Genomic DNA, 22,106 nt, shown 5'->3' with positions numbered 1-22,106 from the left:
AAGGTGGCAGTCACCAGGTTATTGCCCTCTTGGTCACACTGTTTTCCCGTTCAGTTGAATTTGTATGTGTGTGTGAATATTTTTTTGGATCCTAATTGTTTGCAGAGTTAAGAAGCCGAGGGTATCACAGAGCCTGTCTGTTCACGTAATGACCTCTATATTCCCACTTTTCTGAACACTTTTGTCCGGAATGAGTGTTGCCTTTTGTTATACGCCGCTAAATGCTGATGGAATCCCAGCTGCTGCTTCCCAACTCGACGCCCTCGTGGGAATAGAATCCAGCATGAAAGTTAGAGGGGACACATCGTGTCCTCGGGGTCTTTGCTGAGGGTTAGATCCTCTACCAGGACCCGGTCTGTGACAACAGCCAAGTCCATAGGCAGGAACGCCACATCCCAGCTCCTTTGGCCAGAGAAAATGTTCTAACTTCACAAGCCATAAGCTCATAAGGCTGTGCTCACGGCAGTGCCATCGCCTCTCGAAGGCGCCCCGGAGTCCTCAGCCTTCCCCTCCCTTCCTAAGCAAGTCGTCCTCCCTTGTCCCTAATTAACTAGCAGTCGCACCCTTCTTTCTTCCTGCCCCTCTCAGACCCAGGACGCACTTCCTGTTTCCCTTGGGGCCGATCCCAGACAAACTTCTCTTATCCATCCATGTTCCTTCAGCATTGCCACCCCCCCCCGCCCATCTAGGCTCTAAATCCTGGTAGAACACGTACAAAGCGATAGGAACAGAGAAACTAAATGAGTCTCTGCAGCTACTTGCTCACACCTGCGTATGTGCAGATATCTGTATGCCCTGCACACACACCCAGACACACATCTCCAGAGAGTGGTGACATCTTGCTATTGAGGAAATGGAAATGACAAGCGAGAGAAGACATAAGAAATGTGATTCAAAGGGGAGAGAACTAGGAAAGGTAAGAAATGTGAAAGAGGAACGCATTTTTAAAAGATTTGAGATCAAACACTAGTTTGAGGCTTCGTAAAAAAAAAATGAGGGAAAATCTTTGAGGACATGTAAGTTACATATAAGTCAAGATTTTTAAATGATCCTAACAGGTTAAAGCAGTATTCTGATTGTAATACAATGAAATTAAAGTGGGAAACCTGTATATACCAGAATTAAACTCAGAACTTTATAAAAAGCATTGCAGAAAAAAAAAATGTATAGACCAGGAGAGGGTTCCTCAAAAGCAACTGGACATACACAAGATGGGGCGGCTAAACAGCATTTTGTCTGAAAGAGAGTTGGGGATTTTATTCAACATGGAGTTGTTCCGCGTGAGTCACCGGGGCAAGGTGACCTCTGGAGATGCTCACTTTGAAAGGGCTTAGACAAGTAGGAGCTTGCTCCGGGAGGCTGTCACTGAGAGGCCGTCACAGAGCAGAGGACGCAGACAGGGTCCGTGTGGGGCACAGAGCTAGGATCCATGGGTAGATATTATTAAAAGGCAAATTTTCATTCAGTAGAAGGAAGAATTTCCTAACAGTTACAGCTGTCCAAGGTGTATTAGTCTGCCCAGAAAGCAATGAGGTCTCTGTCACTGGAGACATACATATAGAGGCTGAACAGTCATTTGGCTGTCACATGGTAGAGGAGCTCCTACATTGGGGGAGGATGATTGTACTCAATTATTGTTCAGAGTCCTTCCAACCTTAAGATTCTAGGATGCTGTGCATTAAAATGAGAAAATCCAAAAACAATTAAAAGAATATGAGGAGAGTTTCAGGCTTGGTAGATGAGTCACACTTGTTGGGTGGAGGGGACGTAGTGCTGTGTACAGGGAAGAATTGATGAGGAGAAGAAAAGAAACTAAGTGGCTAACGGTGGGTGGGGAGGAGCCAGAGAGGGCGGACAGCTAGTAGAGGGGCTACAGCACTGGAACGTTCACGTTCCGTCCAGCCATCCTTTTCACATTGAGAAGGTCTTATGTCCTCGCCATGCAAATGAGCAGAGCACCCAAGGCCGAAACCGGAAAGAACTTCAGCTAAACCTACAGAAAATGAGGCTAGAAAGAAGTCCAAATGCTGCTAAAAACGGCCACGCTCACCCGCTATACTGAGACCATGCCCCTGCAGCCTCATGACGCATGCTGCCATCAGACAGTGTGTTGCCATGACAATGGTCAGTGTGAAAAGGCTGCTGAATTTTCTGCATTCTGAAGGATTTTCCTGAACCTGCCTACAAGACTGTCATTTGTTGTTTCATATAAAAACCTCAGTGAGGCCGGCCATCTCTCATCGCGCCCCTCCTTCAGTCTCCCCCATTAAAAATCAAGCAGGGGGACACGAGGCACGGATCGATTTGGGGAGGTGGGATGACAATGAGTGAGGGGATGAATATTAAGCTCCACTCTTTGGGGGGGAGTCGGGCCAGCGTGTGTAGCTGTATTTGTTCAGCCTTGGAGAGTGGGTTTTTTCTCTTTCTCGCCACATCCCTTAGAAGCACAAAAGATGAGATTTTTGACCTATTGGAGATCAAACCTGAGAGGTTCGTCTTGTAGACATGTGTTCCATACGCCATAGGATGAGTGGACGCACAGGCGAATTTAGACCTCGCCTTATCCGGTCTGCTCTGCCCATTAGTCTATCCAAGAAGAAAGAGAAAGACAAAAATAAAACCATGGAGAGTCAATTCAAGCCTTTAGCTTTACACAGAGAAAAGCTACGTTTTGTTCTTCTTGTGTCAATGAATCTTAAAGATACGTGTCATTGTTGACAGGAAGTGTGGGTTAGAGAGTGGCTCGCTCGGCCTAGCCCACGACCACCACTGTAAAACCACCCTCGCACCGTCTTCGCGTGCCCGCGCTTGCTCGCCTTTCCCCTCGTTGACGCGTTCCAGAGTAGTCGGCCCACAGAGAACCTTCCAGAGTTGGAACAGTGCTGACACGCTCAATCTCCAGAGGCCGCTCGGCACAGGGAAATGGGGGTAGAGGTTTTCTCGTCCTTGGTACTGATGACATTTGAATCAAGTAAAGGTCCCTAGGGGAATGAAAGCTTCGTGTCGCAGCCCAGGCAGGCCCAACCTTCTGGGCATAGGGGCAGAGAAGAGAGGCTGAGTTATGCATATGCATGTGTTTTATTGTAACTGGAGGTTCGTCAGTGCACGGTTCGGGAGATGAGCCGGCAAACTGATGCACACGGGGTGAAAGACAACACGGGTGGAATAATAAGAATAATAGCTATTATTTACAGATGAGGAAACTGAGGCTCAGAGAGGATGAGTGACTTAGCCAAGGTCACGTTTTCCATACACTCGGCAAGTAGTTACTAAGCACCTACTATGCTGATAGGTGATGGAAAGGACATTTGGACACAGGTCTGATTCGGGGCTTTTGAGTCAGGCTGCTTGGCCTTTCTGGGTCCCCTCCGCTCCTTGCAGTGTTGCCCTGTCGAGTCTTCTTGTCATTCCCCACTCCACTTTTTCTAATCGCCCCCAGTAAACCCTTCCCGCCCTGCGCTGGAAGAAGCCAACCCACCCAGCTTCTGCGGCCTGAAGTGCGCTGTGGCCACCAGGCCCAGTCTGTGATTTGCAGGTCCTCAGCCCCAAGCTGAGACCTTCTGCACATCTACCGGTAACATCCTCGGGAGAACCATTGTGCTGGGTGTGAGCAACACCTCCTCCTGCAGCATGGAGTCTGGATTTGACATTCTTCTAGGGATTAGCAATTGAGGTGTTAGGTCTGGGCATGTCCAAGGCCTGCTGGAGCCCCAAGCTTGAGGCAGGACTCCTGCCTGGTGGGACTGGAAACCATGGGGACTCTGCTTACTTCGACACTTTGTCTCGCTTCCCGGGAAGCCATGAGCATAAGTTGAAAGGAGGGGGGGGTGGCTTCCAAGACAGACTGACCATTAGCTTCAGGGCTTTGGGAAGGACTTTGGAGCAGCATTGTGGAGATGCCTCAGCTAATTTGCATGACTTCAGGTGAGGATCCCTGTGATGCGTGTACTTTATTTCCCCTTGCCATCCCCTGTCCTTTCTTCATGCCTCTCCAGCCTGCCGTGGGCCTTTCCAGGAGCCTACAGCCAGGCTATGCTTCCCCATTAATCAGGTTCCTCTCTGTTTTTTGCGTTACCTAAGAGTGTAATTATTGCAAAGGTTTGCTGTTGTTGTTGTTGTTGTTGTTGTTGTTGTTGTTATTGTTGTTCAACAAAAAGATAAGTTATAAAAATATGCTGAAAATTTTATAAATTCCAAAATAAAAATGGACGCTACTCCCCAACATTACAGTAACTTAGTAAGTTTTAGCGAACCACGAAAACCCCATTTACGAAGACTTGCAACATCTATCTAAATCCAGGAGGTGGGAACTACCGTTATCGAAGGCCTCGTGTGCAACAGCGCGTGCTGGGTCCTTTACATCGATCATCTCATTTAATCCTCACAATTGCCTTGTGGCGTAGTGTGACTGCCCATAGTCACATAACAAGTAAGCGGTGACTTCGGGGCATGAATCCAGGCCGGATGCCCCTCGTCTCCTTGGCAGAAGCGCTCAGTCACGTCTACTCATCATCCCCTGTCTGCTTTGTCCAGTCACCCCTTGGTAAACCCTTCCCACCCTGCAAGGCCTCCCAAAGTGAGGCTCTGAACCAGATTAACTTTAAGAAGTGTGATTGTGTCTCCACTTGAAAACCCGGCTAAGTCAGTCAATGACTCTTCAGAACGTCTCATGTGCTTGGTGACGTGGGAAATATATGAAAGGTTTAAGACGTGGTCCTCCTTCTGATCAGCAGCTGAGAAGTCTAGGTGAGGAAACGAAAGTAACCCCCTTATATCCACATATAATGATGGCTGATGCTATGCTGGAGAAGTGGGTGAATATGACTTTAAAGGGACCGCTTCTAGAATTCGGGGAGGATTTCTAGACTGCAGAAGTCCTCATAAGTGACAGAAACTCGGATAGGTGGGGTCAGTGGCAGATTACAGGTTCCCTTGAATTTCAGGCTGAGTTGTCCCTATTGGCTACAGCAAATTAGGAGCCATTCTCGGTTCCGGAATTAAGTCATGACTTGACGTAGTGAGATCTGGGTGGGTCATGATGGTATTCCAAGAACGAGCCTGCAAGGGCATGAACTTCAGTGGTGGTGGTAGGATGATTCCTATCTCCTTCCTCCCGAATGGCTGAGACCTGGAGGCGGTCAAGGTGCATGGGAGAAAATGACTCAGAGATCTCCACAATGGATCCCAACTGGGATGGAGGCTGCTGGTTAGGTTTACACAAACGTACTTGGTGTGTTCTGTTTTAACGTGGTGAATTTGAAGTATGAGACAATGCCTCAGTACACCTACATGAAAGAATTTCTTGCAGCAAATTAAAAAGAAATGTTAACAGATAATTGGATAACACAAGAATATGCTCATGATAACAATGCTAAGTGAAAAAAAAGGCAGGCTCCAAAATGATTTAATACTATATCGTCTCAATTTTATAAATATACACAACGCTTGTGTGTGTGTGAATGTGTAGATATGTACAGAAAAAGACTAGAAAAAAAAACAAAAATGCTAACAGATTATCTTTGGTGGTAAGATTGGAATTACGGATAATTTTTTACATCTTTATTCTTTTTCTGTATTTTTCAAAATTTCTATCATGAAAATTTCTATCATTTACAGTCAGAAGAAAAAGTAATACATGTTTGGGGTTTTTAAAGAAAAAGATAATAATCTTCTATCAGACCTTATGTCCCAGTTTTTTGTTTATAAAATCTGGTCACTGCACCTGCACACAGCTGGAAAAATAAAGGACTGGAGAGTGAATGTTTTACATGTCTCAAGAGCTGTTGCCTTTCTTAGGCACTTCCAGTAACTCAACGGTTCTTCCATTGGCCTTGCAAAGCAGACCCTCCCTTGACTCATGTGTAAAGCCTCTTCTGTCTGGTAGAAGGGAAGAAAATCCAGATAGCTCCCTAGAACCACCTCCCTTTCCAGAATTCTCATTCACTCCAAGGCAACTGTGTCAGTCTCAGTCTTTCTGGCTTCTCTCTTCTGCTCCATTAATCTCTTCCTCTCAGAGTGTCGATGACTGTAGGTATATAACAAATCTTAAAACCAGGCAGAGTGGTTCCTCTTGCTTCTTTCCCAAAATTTTTTAGCTATATTAATTTCTTTGCCCTTTCATATAAACTTTAGAATAATCTTTTCTATATTCACAAAAAAAATCTTGAAGTGATTTCATTAGGAATTTTGTTAAACCTGTATATCAATTGGGAGGAGAAAACATCTTTATTATGTTGAGTCTTCGAATCCATGAACATGGTATGCCTCTCCATTTATTTAGATCTTTGGTTTCCCTCATTAGCATTTTGTAATTTTCAGCATTCAAATCATGAACAGGTTTTATACTTGTTTTCCTATTTTCGAATCATTGTGGTTTTCATTTTTGATTTACATGTATACATTGCTAGTATATAAAAATACAGTTTTTGTATATTGTACTTACATCTTGTGACTTTCCTGAACTCATTTATTAATTCCAGATTTTTCTTGTAAGTCCCTTAGGATTTTCTACATAGATCACCATTCATCTGCAAATAGAGACAGTTTGATTTCTTCCTTTCCAATCTGTATGCTTTCTGTTTCTTTTTCTTGCCCCATTATGCTTAGTCTTCTAGTAGTATATGGAATAAAAGTCTTTCATCATTAACTGTGATGTTGGCTGTAGGTTTTTATAGATTTTCCTTACTGAATTGAAGCAGTACCCCCTATATTCCTACTTCTCTGAACACTTTTGTCATAAGTGTTGGATTTTGATCCAGAAACAGCATTTAACGAAATCCAACATTCATTCATGACAAAAGTGTTAGGGAAAGTAGGAATATAAAGGGGTGTTGCTTCAATTCAGTAAGGAAAATCTATAAATACCTACAGCTATATTAAAAGGAATAAACCCCACTTGGTCATGGTGTAGAAACACATATATAGGTATAGATATAGATTTAGATATAGATATAGATTTAAATGTAGATGACATAGTTATACACATGCGTATATATACACACACATACATATATACACATACAGGTATAGATACAGATAGATATAGGTATAGATGTGAATTCCATTCACTAATGTTTGATTGAGGATTCCATTTATATTGATGAGGGATGTTAGTCTGTGGGTTTCTTTTGCATACTGTCATCAACTGCTTTCAGTATCAGGGCAATACTGGCCTCATTAAAATTGAGTTCAGAAACGTTCCTTCCTCTTCTATTTCCTGCAAGAGATAGTATTGAATTGGTGTTAATTCTCTTTTTTAGTGGAATTCTCCAGTGAGACCATCTAGACCTGGAGATTTCTTTTTTCAGGAGGTTTTTCATTTCTACTTCAATACCATTGTGGTCAGAAAACATGCTCTGTATAATTTCATTTCCTCTCTATTTGTCGAGGTTTGTTTTATGACCCAGTACATGGTCTGTCTTGGTATATGTCCTGTGAGTGCTAGAGAATAATTTGTATTCTGCTGTTGTTTGGCAGAGTGTTCTATCAATGTCGGTTAGATCCTGTTGACTGATAGCATTGTTGAGTTCTATATCCTTGCTCATTTTCTGTCTACTTGTTCTATTATCAGTTGCTGAGAGAGGGATGTTGAAGTTTCCAACTCTAATTGTAGCTCTATTTGTCCTTACAGCTCTATCCGTTTTTGCTTCATGTCTTCCAAAGCTTGGTTGTTTGGTGCTTACACATTTAGGGTTGCTATACCTTCCTGGGAGATTAACCCTTTTTCCATAATGTAATGTTCCTCTCTGTCTGTGGTAATTTTCTTTGCTCTGAAGTCTATTTTATCTGATGTCAATGTAGCCAGTCCTGCTTTCTTTTGATTAATGTTTGCATGGCATACATTAATTTATCCTTTTGCTTTCAACCTACTTATATCATATTTGAAGTGAGTTTCTTGTAGACAGCATGTAACTGGAACATTTCTTTAGCCACTGCCAATCTTTGTCTTTTAATTGGTGTATTTAGATCATTTACATTCAATGTAATTTTGATATGTTAGAGATTAAATTTGCCATCTTATTTTTCATTTTTTCTTTGTTCCCTCTGTTCTTTGTTTCTGTCTATTTTCTTCTTCCTCCTTTCTTGGTGGTGGTTATACATTTGCTCAAATTCCATTTCGATTCGTCTGTAGTGGTTGTGATTCTATCTTTGTACAGGCTTTTGAGTGGTTGTCGTGGGTATGTATTATACAGGCATAGCTTATCACAGTGTACAGGTGTCAACATTTTACCAGTTTAAGTTAAGCGTAGAAACTTTACCTACCTTTAAGTTCCTTTCCCCTCCCCTGTTTAATATAATTGTCTTAAATATTTCTTATGCATATATTTAGAGCTACATCAAACAGTGTTTTAATTTTTGCTTCAATCATTGAACATAATTTAGCAAATTCAAGAGAAGAAAAATCTATTATATTTACCCACATCGTTAGTCTTTCCATTGTTCTTTCTTTCTTCCTTGTTCCAAGATTCCTTCTTTTATTGTTTCCTTCCCATTTCAAAAACTTCCTTTGGCCATTATTTTAGGGCAGGTCTACTGGTGACAAATTCTCTTAGTTTTCCTTCCTCTTAGAATATCTTTATTTCTCCTTCATTCCTGAAGGACATTGTCACTGAGTATTTTATTTATTTTAATTTTTTCTTTCAGCACCTGACAATTATTTTCCTTCAGCACCTGAAAACTTTTCTGTTACCTCCTACTGGCCTCCATGGTTTCTGATTTTCTTTTTCTTTAGCTTTCAGGAATTTGATTATGATAGGCCTTGGTGTGAATTTCTTTGGGTTTATCACAGTTTGGAGTTCAGTACGTAGGTATATGTCTTTTGCCAAATTTGGGACATCTTTAGCCATTATGTCTTCACATACCTTTTCGTTCCCACCTTCTTTCTCTTCTCCCTCTGGGACTTTGGTGACATGAATATTACATCTTTTATCATAGTCTCACGTGGTCGCTGAGATTCTGCTCACTGTTTCAGACTATTTTTTTTTGTCTGTTGTTCAAATTGGATAATTTCTATTAGTTTATATTCCAGTTTATTGATTTAGTTTTTTTTCTTCTAGTTCTTTGCTGAGACTTCTTATTTTTTCATTTGTTTCATGTATGTTCATAATTGCTCATTGAAGTTTTTGTCAGATATTTTCAACATCTGTGTCATCTCTATGTTGGCGTCTGTCGATTGCCTTTTTCTCATTCAAGTCGAGGGTTTCCTGTTCTTGGTATGAGTGATTTTCTGTTATATCCTGAACATTTTATGTATTTTTATGAAGCCGTGCATCTCATTTAAATCTTCTGTTTTAGCAGGCTTCCTCTGACAGCACACAGGCAGGACAGGGGGCATCACCCCAGTACCTCTGGGTGGGCGTAGAAGTCTAGGTTCCTCGCTCCGTTGCCATTGACAGCCTCAGGGGAGGAGGCCACCTCACTACTGCTGGGCAGGAGTAGGAATTCCAGCTCCCCACGAGACCTGTATTGATACCACCCTGGCAGGAGCAGGGTTGTACCTCGTGACTACTCCCTGTATGGCCCGTGCCGGCACACCAGTGGCTGGGCTTCCTTGTCCCTGAGCAGGGACAGTAGTCCCAGCTTTCCACTCTGCCTTCTCTGACACCATCCCGGTGGGGTGGAAGTAGAGCCTGCTTCGTGCTAGGCTAAATTTTTACTTTTATGTGGGTTACTGATCAATTCAGAGGGGGCGCTGCTTTAGGTAGGGTGGCCGATAAACACCTCCCCGAGGAGATAACGTTCAATAATAGAGCTTCATGAAGGGAAAGAGCTTGGCAAAATTGGGGTGAAGAACATTGTAGATGAAGGGAAGAGCAGGATCAAACACCCAAAAGCAGAAATGAATGTGATGTGTTTAATATATATGTTTTAATGTGTATTCGAAATACAACTGTCTCATCAAACTCTTTGATTTCACAGATAGCATTATTCTGGATGAGGTTAAGTTTCAAAAAAGAGTGTGTATGAGAGAGATAAATGCCATATGAATGTGGTGAAATGTTTGGCAATATCGAAGTTTGGAACCAAGACCTGTCTGTGAGGTAGATAATTACCTCCATTTAACGGATGAGAGAACTGAGGCGTAGGGAGGCCCATTAGCTCGTGCAAGGTCACAGGACAAGTAAGCGACGGAGCTGAGATGCCACTTGAGGGACTGCAGATCGCATCCAGAATTTAGAGGAGGAAATGCAGAAGTTTTCTTCTGCCTGGCGGAGCTGCTCGTTGTGGCATACAATAGATCGAGAACTTTTGAAGATCAGTTGGAGGCCTCTAATGAGTTTAATTAAGCATTTGTTTTCTGTTTGCCCAAAGTACATGCCTAAAGCAATTATATCGCTTATTCCCCTCCAGACTTTAGCTCTAAAATAAGAGGCCAAAGAGAAGTTGGAAATTATGAGCAAAAATAAGGTGAACCGCTGGGTTCTGGAAGGCCTTGCCGTGGATGATTCTCTCAGTCTATGTACGCGGAGGCCCCTTAACCAGCGGAGATTCAGGTGCTGTGTGCAGCAGAGGCTCCAAGTCCGGCAGGGCCGAGGGGCATTTACACTGGAGCAGGCAGGCCCAGCCCCCCTGGCTTCGCTGCCACGGGGCAGCCTTTGCAGGGCTCTGAGCGTCAAGTTGCAGAGGGTGTTCTGCCGACATCCCACCCCATGGACTTCTCTGTCGGACCTGGACACGGACATCCTCAAGCCACAGCCAGGCCACCAGAGAGCTCTCGTCTTTTGAGAAAGGGAAGCATCTTTATAAGCTCCTGTTTTCCCACATCCTTCTGCCTATTTGCAACTTCAGGCATATTTTGGAGGGAGATTTCATAAAGATTCCTAAATTGAGTCAGAATTTCAAGTCTATTGTGACATGCAAATTAGTCCTGCTTGCCCGTTGGCAGCAATGCAGCTGAAGCGCCTAGAGACGGGCCATAAAATGAAAACATCAAAGTGATTAAATGTGCCCGAAGAGCATAATTGAGTGCATGAATAAGAGAAAATAAAACAAATTGATTTTCTCCAGTGCCAGAAAAACAGAATAATTGAGAACAAAATAATAGACTTTGAAGTAATCAAAGTGAGGAATGCACCATAGTGACATAGAAACAGCCAGTTGTGGGAGAGATTTATTGTGTTTCTGTTATCATTTTTACAACTTTAATTTCATTAGCTAATAAATACAAATCAATTGAAAAATCAGTCAACCAGAGAGCATGCAGTCTCAAGCCAAGACTTTTATTCGCATCTCTAAAGCAGGCCGAGGCGGTGATCCTTAATCTATTTTCATGAGTGCACATATCCCGCATGAGCTGGAAAACAAGTTGGGCCTCCGTCCTTTGGACATGATGATGTCCTCTTGTGCCAGTCACTGTCTACATACAGGTGTACAGATTGAGCTTTCAAAAGGGCAGCTCGGACCGCCCGCCAAGATTCCCAACAGACAGAATTGCTTGAGTACAGCATCTTGGTTTACAAATATGACATTTTCATGCCACTGACCAGCTATTATGGTCTTCTGATCATTCTGAATTCACATGCCGGTGGTGGCGGCAGCAGCTATAGCAGCGACAATAGCAGAAGCACCTGCCACTGTCACGATATTGCCGAGCATCTGTGGCTCACTGCTTCTATAGTGGTCCCCCACCTCCTCCTAAACACACACGCGCGCGCGTGCACACATGCGCCGCTGAAATCTAATCTAAAACCAAGAGGGCCAAGCAAGAGTATGCCACTGCTTTGGTTTCCGGCCTGGCAGCCAGGATGCTAGGGAGGACTGGGGAGGGAGCTAGGCCGGGAGATTTCTCATGCTGACTTTAGCAGTGGGGCACTGGGGACGCTGAGCTATTCTGGGACCAGGTGCTGGGAGGTCACAGAGCAAACACGAGACCACTGTGAAGTATTTGTATGGCTCCTCCAAGGAAAGAATCCCTCTGGCTCACTCCTTGGCCGTCCGCACCAAGCCCCCATCACCAGGATCTGCACCGATGGCCAAGAGCGCTGGAATTGTGGTTTTCCTTTCACAGACGTATGAGCTGCTCTGGCAGCTGTTGGCACTTCCAGATGTTCATGACACAGCCCGCCTCAGGGCTGCACAGTTAGTGGCCATGCGTTTGGCACCAGTAAAGGTCTCTGGGACCACTGGGGCTGTAAACCAGGCTGTGCAGAAGGGGCTGGCCGTGCTCAGACTGGCGCCGCTCACTGGCTCCGCCGGGATGGCACGGTGCATCAGGGTGGCATGCCAGGCAATTTGTCCTGGAGAACTTATCTCCCAGGAAGCACCTAGAACTTGAAAGGAGTCTTCCTGACCTTCCTGGCGGCATCCAAGGCCTAATCAAGATGTGCCTGGAGGTGAGTAGCAAACCTCAGCGTTTAGCTCCTTTGTGCAAGACCGTGAGACTTTGTCTCCAGTTCAGGCCTAAAATCCCAGCTTCCATTCCCACTAGTGTTTGGGTGGAGCAAAATGGAGCAAATGGCTTTCGCAACTCTGAAGCATTATACAGATGGAAGGCTGTATTATTCTTCCTGCTGCTGCTATTCCCATTATCCTGGACTGCCCAGCCCCGAATTTTTGTCTGAGAAAGAAATGTGAAGAGAGCACGTGGACCGAAGAACCCGGAGCTGTGACTCCAAAATGCCTGCGCGGCGTCGCCCAGCCCCTCGCATTCGCTGCTTGGAGGCCGGGCTCCATAGGCTGGCCGGCTGGCAGGCCACTCCTGTGATGTCACCTCAGTTACTTGTGCCTATCCCTCCACATGGAGCCAGCCGATTTAGGCACAGGAGGGGAGAAAAAGTGAATCATAGGCTATTTTAGAAATTGCCTCGGTCCCGTTCGAGGCTGCCGCAGTCCCTCGCAAGCCAGGACCAGAGCACCCCGACCATCAGCGTAATGTCCTTTAAGTGCTGCTGTCCTGTAAATACTAGGAACCTGGTGTGATGAATCCGCTGAGTCGGGTTCTAATTTGAGTCAGAGGCCGACAAGGGGTGTTTGTTGGTTAGACTTAATTGTCATCAAAAGGCTTTCTGATGACAGGAGGGATCCACATTCCAAAGCAAACAATAGAGTCGTCAATTGAGAGGTGAAATTAAATCAGCTATCCATATCAGCATGTTCCCAAGCCTTCATAGAAATCCTTTGTTCTGCGATTCTTAGGCAGAGCCGTGACTCTCAAGCCTGGTTGTGATGGGTAGCAGCATGGAACCCTGAATGTCACCAGATGGGCCCTTCCCCATCTTAAGAGAATAGTTCAGAATGCACCCTCTCAGTTCTAGGATAAGACCAAGGCCTTTCAGGCCCGCGGTGCCCCGGCCTCTAGCCCCACCGCCCCGCTTCCTGACCCTCATCCTGTACCCTGGACACAAAAAGCGTGCAGCTGCCTTTATACCTCCCGCTCTGTTCCTGCTGCCTGGAACATTCTCTCCTTCTTTGTTCTTCAAGATGCTGCCTCATCTATGAAGCCTTCCACGCCCTCTCTTGGTGTGCCCTGGCCGGTCTGTGTGGACTGCTGTCTTATTGCCTTGTTGCTATGGACTGTGATGTTTCTGTGTCCGCGTATGCCTCTCTCACTAGACTGAGAGCTCCATGAGGGCAAGAACTGTGTCATTATGCTGCTGCTGCTGATGATGATGATGGTGTTGGTTAATGAAATCCAGGTGTACAACTGAACAGTAACATATATGTATATTGCGTCGTGTAAGAATAGTATCTTGTTCTCTGCCGCGACTCCCGCGCCCAGCACAGGGCCTAGCCCATTGTAGACATTGGTAGTAAAGGCTTGTGAAATGAGTGGGTAGATCAGGCTGATGAGCCGGATGACGGGGCTGCGGAGGGCCACGTGCCACCCCAAGTTCTCAGACATTACAGGCTGAGGAGGCCGATGGCGGCAGAAACCCTACAATGACGGGTTTCCCTAAAACACGCCTCATGTACCTCTGTAAAGAGACGATTTGGGGTGACACAAAGGCATTTTTTTAATTTTAATTGCTATATTTATTCTAATGTATGTTTTAAAATATATTTAAGCACATCAGGTCTGATGATGATGATGGTGCTGATGATGATTATTACTCTTATTGCTGCTTAGGATAGCGAGGCCAAAATAGGTATTAAAATTTTTAAAGTGAGTTGACATGAAGAAAAATATGGTTGCCATTAACACAGATGTGAAGTCGGTGTGACAGCATTTCCAAGGGGCACTCATCGTGACGGAAGCTCTGGGAACCCTTCGCAACGGTCCTCAACCCCTTTATCTGTTCCTCCCCCCAGCATTCTCCCGAACTGCTATGATTCTGACTGTTTTAGGTCATTTGCCACTTAGCCTGGCAGCACAGACGCTCCTTTTGTCACCTCAACCACATTTATAAGGCTCCGCGGAGTGAAGACCAAGCTTTACGCCCTCGGTGCACTGAATGGGAACGTGCTTTATCAGCCACCCCGTGGCTCTGCAGATGTTCATTCCTTCAATGAATATTTATTGAGTCCCTATTATATGCCAGGCACTGTTGAGAGCGCCAGCAATAGAGTGATGAACAAGACAGACAAGGTCCCTGCCCTCATGGAGCTTGTGACGGGAGATGGACAACAGGCAAATAAACACATGAGGTGTTTCAGTGTGCTCGGCGCATCGAAGAAAATAAAATAGGATGACGGGACAGAAAATGAGTGACTGAGGGTGGCCGCTTAGATCGGACGGTCATAAGGCCTCTCAGGGGTGACTTGTCAATTGAGACCTGAATGATGAGAAGAGTAAGAAGTGGGGATGTGCAGAGATGGAGCACTCCAGGCAGAAGGACTAGCAAGGTGCCGAGAAGGGGGAGCCCCCAAGAAGGAAAAGTGAGTGACTTGTGTTTCAGCAATACAAAGAAGCCCTGTGTGGCCAGAGCAGAGTAGGTTGGTGGGAGGAGACAGGAGGCGGGCCACGCCCTGCAGGCCTGGGAGCCAAGCAATTTGGATCTTATTCTAGGTGTGATTGGAAGCCATAGAGGGTTTTAAGTGTAAGAGTAACATGGTCTGACCTAAGCTTTAACAAAATGCTCTGGCTGCTATAGGATGGTCATATAAGGAATGCTGATGGTTTGGAGTAAGACGATAGGAGTGAAGGAAAGAGGGAAGTGGGTGAATTTAGAATATACTGTGGAAGTAGAATTCCTAGGACTTGCCAATGGGTTGAAACGGAGGTTGTAAGTGAGAGGAAATGAGGGTGACCCATTAGTTAATGTCATGAAGAAGAAACAAAAGCACAAGTAGACCGTTCTGTATCTGTGCTTTCCAATATGGTCGCCTCAAGCCACCTGTGGCCATTCAAATTGAAGCAAATTAAAATTAAATAAAATTTACAATTCTGTTCCTCCTTTGTACTAGGCACATTTCAAGTGCTCAGTAGGCACATATAACCAGTACCTAACATATTTGGCAGCATACACGCAGAACATTTACTTCCATCATCAGAGAAAGTTCTATCAGACAACACTACTGTACGTTAAAATGAAAGACAGCTAAAGATTACAGGAATAAAAAGACAAGCTGCAGACTGAGAGAAATATTTACAAAACATATCCAAAAATGGACTGGTATCCAACGTATACAAAGAACTATTAAAAATCAACAATAAGAAAACAAAACAAAACAAAAAATTAAAAATGGGCCAAAGACCTTAATAGACACTCACCAAAGAAGAACATGCAGATGGCAAGTAAGCATATGAAGAGATGCTCAGCATGATGTCACATGAAATTGCACATTAAAACAACATGATACTGCAACACACCTATTAGGAGGCTAAAACCAAATCACTGACACCAGCAAATGCTGACCAGGATGTGGAGCCACAGGAACTCTCACTCATTGGTGGTGGGAATGCAAAAGGGCGCAGCCACTTGGAAGACAGTTTGGCAGTTTCTTCCAAAGCTAAATATAGTTTTAACATACGATCCAGCAATTCTGATTCTTACTATTTGCTCAAATAACTGGAAAGCTCATGTCCTCACAAAAACCTGCACATGGATTTTTATGGTAGCTTTATTCATAATTGCTAAAACTTGGTAGCAACCAAGATGTCTTTCATTAGGTGAAAGAAACAACAAACTGATCCATTGAGACAATGGAATATTTTTAGAGTTAAAAAGAAATGAGCTATGAAGCTACAAGAAGATGTGGAGGAACCTTAAATGCATATTGCTAAGTGAAGTAAGCCAGTCTGAAAAGGCTACATGCTCTGCGATTCCAGTCGTATGACATTCTGGAAAAGGGCGGTGAAAATGGGCCTCCTGAGTCTCAACGCAGTACTCCTTATACATCTCAAGTAGGGCGACGGTAGAATTTATTGTCCGAAGCAGGCTATTTCAGAGTGAAATGCAGAGCCGTAGATGTCAATCAGAACTGTCCCAGAGACCAGTGGCGGCCGCCCCCTTCCTGTTTGCCACAGACTCCAGCACTCACTTTTTCATCTCTTACTCCAGGCCAAGTGCGAGTTTCCACTTATCTTCTCGCATATACCATTTTGGTTTTCTTTTCTTTCATAATAAAGAAAAAAAAGGAACCACGGCTTACATATGCATGTCGTGATACAAAGTAAGAAAAGGAAAAACAGACCAAGAGGGTCCATATATCTTGCTCACGGTCTGCGTGACCCACAAACAATTAATTCTCGGCCTCACTAGGCACTTGAGTTTGCCCACCCTGGTCTGTACTCCTTGTCTCCCCAGGCCCCAGACCATGCTGGCCTGTAGAATTTTCTCAGGCTGCCACACACTGCTGGAAAAGCTCAATTTGAAGGGAAAACAACGGACATTATTTAAGCTTCCATTTGTATTGTTACCCAAAGTCAGTATTGTTCAGCATCAACTTTTGGTGGAAATTATTTCTGTTGTTTTTCTTAATTGCCTCCAAATGTAAGTTGAGAGCAGGACAGAGCAGCAGAAGCCATGGCACCCACCTTTCCCTTCTGTAAACGTGTTTCGAGAGCACCTGGACATGGAATCTTCTTTATCCATGTGGAACAGCTCCAGAGGCAGGAGCACCAGCTAAGAGGCTGTCGCACTGGACCAAGTGATGAGCCCTATGACTAAGGTGGAGACAATAAAACAGAAAGAAGAGGACAGACTTGAGAGACATCTTCAGATTAGACTTGGCAACTCCTAACATATGGAGGGAACTTGAACTAAGAGATGAAGAATCAAGTTACCCAGCGATTGCAAGCTTAAGGATGTAAAGCACCAAAAGCATGATCCCAAAAATTAACTTTTGCTTTGCAAGTGTTAAGAGAATGAAAAGACAAGCTACATACTGAGATAAAATATTTGCAAATCATGTGTCAAACAACAGATTTGTATCTAGAATATATAAAGAACTCTCCAAACTCAACAGTAAAAAAAAAATCCAATTAGCAATACAGGAAGAGGATGTACAGAGATCAAATAAGCACTTGAAAAATATGCTCAACATCTTTTGCCATTAGGAAAATGCAAACAGAGACCACAACGAGGGATCCCTATGCACCTATCAGAATCGACAAAATAAAAACTAGTTGACACCACCAAATACCAACAAGAATGGTGAGAAAACAGATCACTCATTCATTGCTGGTGGGAATGCAAAATAGTACAGCCACTCTGGAAAACGGTCTGGCAGGTCGTTCTAAAACTAAACATGCAATTACCATATGACCCAACAACTGCACTCTTGGGCATTTATCCCAGAGAAATGAAAACCGTGTTCACACAAAAACGTGTACGTGGATGTTCATAGCAGCATTATGTGTAATAGCCAAAATCCGGAAGGGACCCAGATGTCCTTCAGCAGCTGAATGCTTAGACAAACTGCTCCAGCCACACCATGGAATGCCACTCAGCAATAAAAAGGAGCAAACAATGCACACAACGACTTGGATGGATCTTAAGGACAGTATACTTTATGATTCCATTTATATAACAATCTCGAAATGGTAAATTCATGGCGAATTTGTGGCGATGGCGTCGTTTTGGATCTGCTTGTGGCGGGGGTTACAGGAATCTACACATGCGAGGAGTTGTGTAGAACCACACTTACACACACAGCTGAACACTGGTGAAGCCTGAATGAGCTTTGTCAATGCCAACGCCTAGTTTTGATACTAAATAATAAATTCGTAAGATTCCATCAGTTGGAGAGACTTGGAATAAACAATTGATATACCTAAAAAATTGCATGAAACTCAAAGGCATTATGCTGAGTGAAAGAAGCCAGTCTTGAAAGGTTACATGCTGCTTGATTCCATTTATACGACATTCTCAAAAGGACAACACTTAAAGGGATGGAGAATAGGTCAGTGGTTGTCAGGTGGTAAGGGGGAGGGGAGGACGTAGCCGCGGAAGGACAGCACGGGGAATTTTGAGGGTTAATGGAACTGTTTTGTGTCATGAATCTATACACGTGTTAAAAATCACAGAACCGCACATACAAAAAAAGTCAATTGTACTGTGTGTTATTTTAAAATTAAAAATAAAACTAGATCGGCGAGTGCTCATTTGTTTTTTTCTTTCCTTCCTCCCTTTCTTTCATTCGTCCATTTATGCAGCATTTATTGAGCACATGCTTTATGTACGGCACTGTGCTAGACTTTGGAGATCAATCCCAAGTAAGACGTGCAGGCCCCTGCCGTCCTGGGAGTTCCTCCTGCTTCAGTCCATACGGGTTGGACTCGAGGAAGTGGGGCAAGAACGCTGTGGAGGGACCGAGTGAGCAAACTTTTCATTCCTGGAGCCCAAGTCCTGCAGCATTCGAAGCGGTAGCGGTAGCTCGTCTATCAAAGACTCTTAGGCCTGAGGGCAGGGAAAGCCCCCAATTTGTATTTAATGGATATTCAGGATAGAAAATGCTAGGGAGGGTTGCACCTCTGTAAGGAAGGGGTGGGGGTGGGGGAAGATTTGATGCAGCTAGTGAAGTGTGACTCCGAATAGTGTTGCCTGAATGTGTATGTCTGTACGTGTCTTAAAACAACCATTTGTTTAGCTCATGACTCCGTAGGCTGATGATTGTACTGGGCTCAGCTGGCCGGTTCTTCTGCTGCTTTTGGCTGGTGTGTGTTGGGGGTGCCTGAGTTCCCAAGAACAGCAAGACAGCAAGTCCCAACATGTTTTTTTTACAGCTTTCTTGAGGTGCAATTCACACATGTTACCTGAATTTGAATTTTGTTTTCTGTCCTGTTTGCAGGGAATCTGAAGCATGTGGTCTAGTCGACAAGATGAGATCAGGTTTCGTGAGCGGAAGAGCAGTGCCTGTGATGAGGACGGAGTGTTTATGCGAGCAGCGTGTGGAATTCGTGACTGCAGGGGAAATTGGGAAGAAATTACTTCCTGAATATTTCCAAGGGGCACCAAGTGGCAGCTGCCCCCTGGGGTGAGGCAGGCAGGCACCCCAGAACCTCGACTACACCTAGGGAAGAGGGAGATTTCCAACATTTAAAGTGTTTATTTTTTAAAAACACACAAATGCCATTTCTAATCTTTGAAAATTATTTTTGAGCAAGTTGGGGAGGGGTTATTTTTATTTTCTTAAAGGAGACAGATGAGGAGCTGGAGGAAGGCATGGAGCTCTAGTGAGCAGTTTGTGGGGCTTAGTGGGGCTGAGAGGCAGGGTTCGGGCCTTGGGGCCATCTAGGCGGAGCTTTGGCGGGGGGCGGGCTGGTTGGCAGGCGGGGAGGTGGGAAGAAGGGCATCTGTGTTGTTTTCAGGATTAAGGATCTATTTTGTTTTTAATGAAATGTTTGAAAACCGACTTTTGTGTCCCGTCATTCTCACTGTAAGACACACTGACAGCACACACTGTCTGGCCTGGCGCAGCCTGGAAGCTGACCCCGCTGAGGAACTAGTATGTCACCACCAAGCTCTGTCCCGTGCTAGGGCCCCTCTAGGGAAGAGCTGTGCCTGCCTGAGGAGCGACTCGGGGGTGGGAAGGGCAGGTGGCATTTTGATGAATAGAGAGGCTACTTCCCCGTCAACTGTAGACAATCAGTTGATGATAAAAATGGGAGACAGTTGTGACATGCCGGTATTGCTGTAGCCTCTGGGAGGAGGCAAGGTGGCAAAAACAAGGAGAGCGAGTGCCCCTGCCACAGCGGCTTCCTGGAGAGGTTCAAAGGGGGTGATATTTGAGCTGGGCCTTGTAGGGTGAGTGGTATTTCTTCAGGCCTCTGGGCACAGGGTGGGGGTGGGGTGGGTGGGCATTCGGCCAAAAGCAGCGGGAAAAGCCGTGACCGTGTCCTGGGGTGAGAATGGCCAAGTTTTTCTTAAACAGCATCAGGACACCTGGTCACCTAGGAACACCAGTCACTTCAAATGGACACTATTCTAGCTGTGGACTCTCGGCCTAAGGGCAGTTTGCCTTCTAGAAAAAAGAAGAGGGAATTAAAAATCAAAGAGGGAGTGGGTGCTGACTGTAGCAGTTGGCGATGGGAACTCTGAATTGTCAAGGAAGACAATTGGGAGCTCTGAATTCCCAGCGTGGCAGAGACTCCCCACCAAGTCTGTTGTCTCCCCTAGCCCAACCGTTCCTACTGGACCCACCCCCAGACTCATCCCCCAAATTCCTGTGAAGGCCTCAGCCCCCAGGCCAAGCACCTGGTAAGGCGCTGAGTGATGAGTACCCCTTCTCAGCACAGGGTGAGCCCCAGCTCCAGTCCAGCTTGGACAGCATGGCCGAAAACATCCCATAGATAGAACTAGGAATAATTTCAAATGTTTAAAAATTAAAATCGGAGTCCTCAGGTGGGCACGGCGTTCACCAAAGAAGGAAGACAGACCGACAGTGGCTCCACTCAAGCCTAAAGTCATCGGATTCCACACATCGAATACACGTGGCTCTTGGTGTACCGATTATACCTCAGTAAAGCTGTAAAGGAAAAAGAGAATTGCTCTGCTAACAGGCGTCACAAGTACCTAGGACAGGAAAAAAAACATCGAAGGGAAATCCACCGAAATATTAACTGAGGTGGGCTTCTGTGTAGGAGGGAGGTAGAAGCGAGGTTGAATTTTTGTCTTTCCACTTTTCAATATTTTCCACATGTTCTCTAGTAGTAAGCACGGTCTAGTTTTGTAATAGGAAAAATAAAAATAAATAAACTTGAAAAATTCTCTGCGGGGAGAGTTACAAATCAAAGTGAATTAGAGATGCTCACTAAGGAAGGAAGGTTTGTGCTCAGGCCCGCGGGCTGGTTCAAAATATGCCAGGAGTTGGCAGCCTGGGGGGCTGCTGATTTCTAAATTGCTGGGCCTGGAGGGTCTCAGATAAGGCGGTGACAGGGCGGGGCCACGTATAACCGGTATGAGCCTGTCCTTCCTTCAGGAAACAGCTGCCTTTGTGCTAGCGAGGACCAACCACAATAACCCTAATAATAATGCAAAGCGAGCTTTGGGATATACCCCCTTTTACAAATGGCTTTCATTTCTTGTGGGTCACCCCTGCTGGGTGAGTATTATCATCCCCACTTCATAGATGAGCAAACTGGGACCACAAACTGTGAAGTAACTTGCCAAGTTGTGAGTGGCAGAGCCAGGAAGCGAGCCCAGCTGGAACTGCGAGTTCCCTTACTTTTTTCACGGCCCCACACCTAGTGCCGCGAAAATATTTTTAAACTGTGACTTTGGAGTAAACAAGTTTCTTATTGCTTCCAAAGTCCAAGCTGGACCGAGCCACACGCTGCTCCCAGGACCTCTCCACACGACAACAACATTAATTAGTTGTGTGCTTTTCAGCAAGTTATTCAGCCTTCCTGGGTCTGTTCCCTTACCCATAAAGTGGGCGAATAATTCTCGCACTTCATGGGCTATTGTGAGTGCCTGATGAATTCGCACAGATGGAAGGACTTTGAAAAGAGTCTAAGGCATTGTGCGCAGGAGGGCCTGCCATGAAAATGGGCCTGAAAGGCCGACCTCTGAGGAAAGCCCGATGCTCGCAGGAGCCCCCCTGGCCTCCGCTATCCCCAGGGCCCGCGCAGGGGCCAGAGAGACCTAAAGACGAGTGTCGGCTGTGTCTGCAACTCAAGGGTTAAGGGAATAACCATTTCCAAAACAATCTATGCGTATATTGGATATGCCTATATTTGCTTAAAACATCTTTGGAAAGATACACAAGAAACTGGGGAGCCAGGT

General features: G+C 45.0%; 1 protein-coding gene across 2 annotated transcripts in view; it reads left to right on the top strand.

The window, feature by feature from the left end:
- Positions 1–19,734, top strand: part of HDAC8 (histone deacetylase 8) — a 151,182-nt gene extending 131,448 nt beyond the window's left edge. For both annotated transcript variants that reach the window (XM_016136118.2, XM_016136117.2), the window contains one exon: positions 19,171–19,734. In XM_016136118.2, the coding sequence (XP_015991604.2) occupies positions 19,171–19,193 (23 nt within the window). In that variant the 3' untranslated portion in view covers positions 19,194–19,734. The remainder of the gene's footprint in view (positions 1–19,170) is intronic.
- The last annotated feature ends 2,372 nt before the right edge of the window (positions 19,735–22,106 follow it).

This window comes from Rousettus aegyptiacus, unplaced genomic scaffold (assembly GCF_014176215.1).
Source record: "Rousettus aegyptiacus isolate mRouAeg1 unplaced genomic scaffold, mRouAeg1.p scaffold_m13_p_9, whole genome shotgun sequence".
Lineage (NCBI taxonomy): Eukaryota > Metazoa > Chordata > Mammalia > Chiroptera > Pteropodidae > Rousettus > Rousettus aegyptiacus.
The sequence above is the reverse complement of the archived record's forward strand: the minus strand, read 5'-3'. Positions and strand labels throughout refer to the sequence as shown.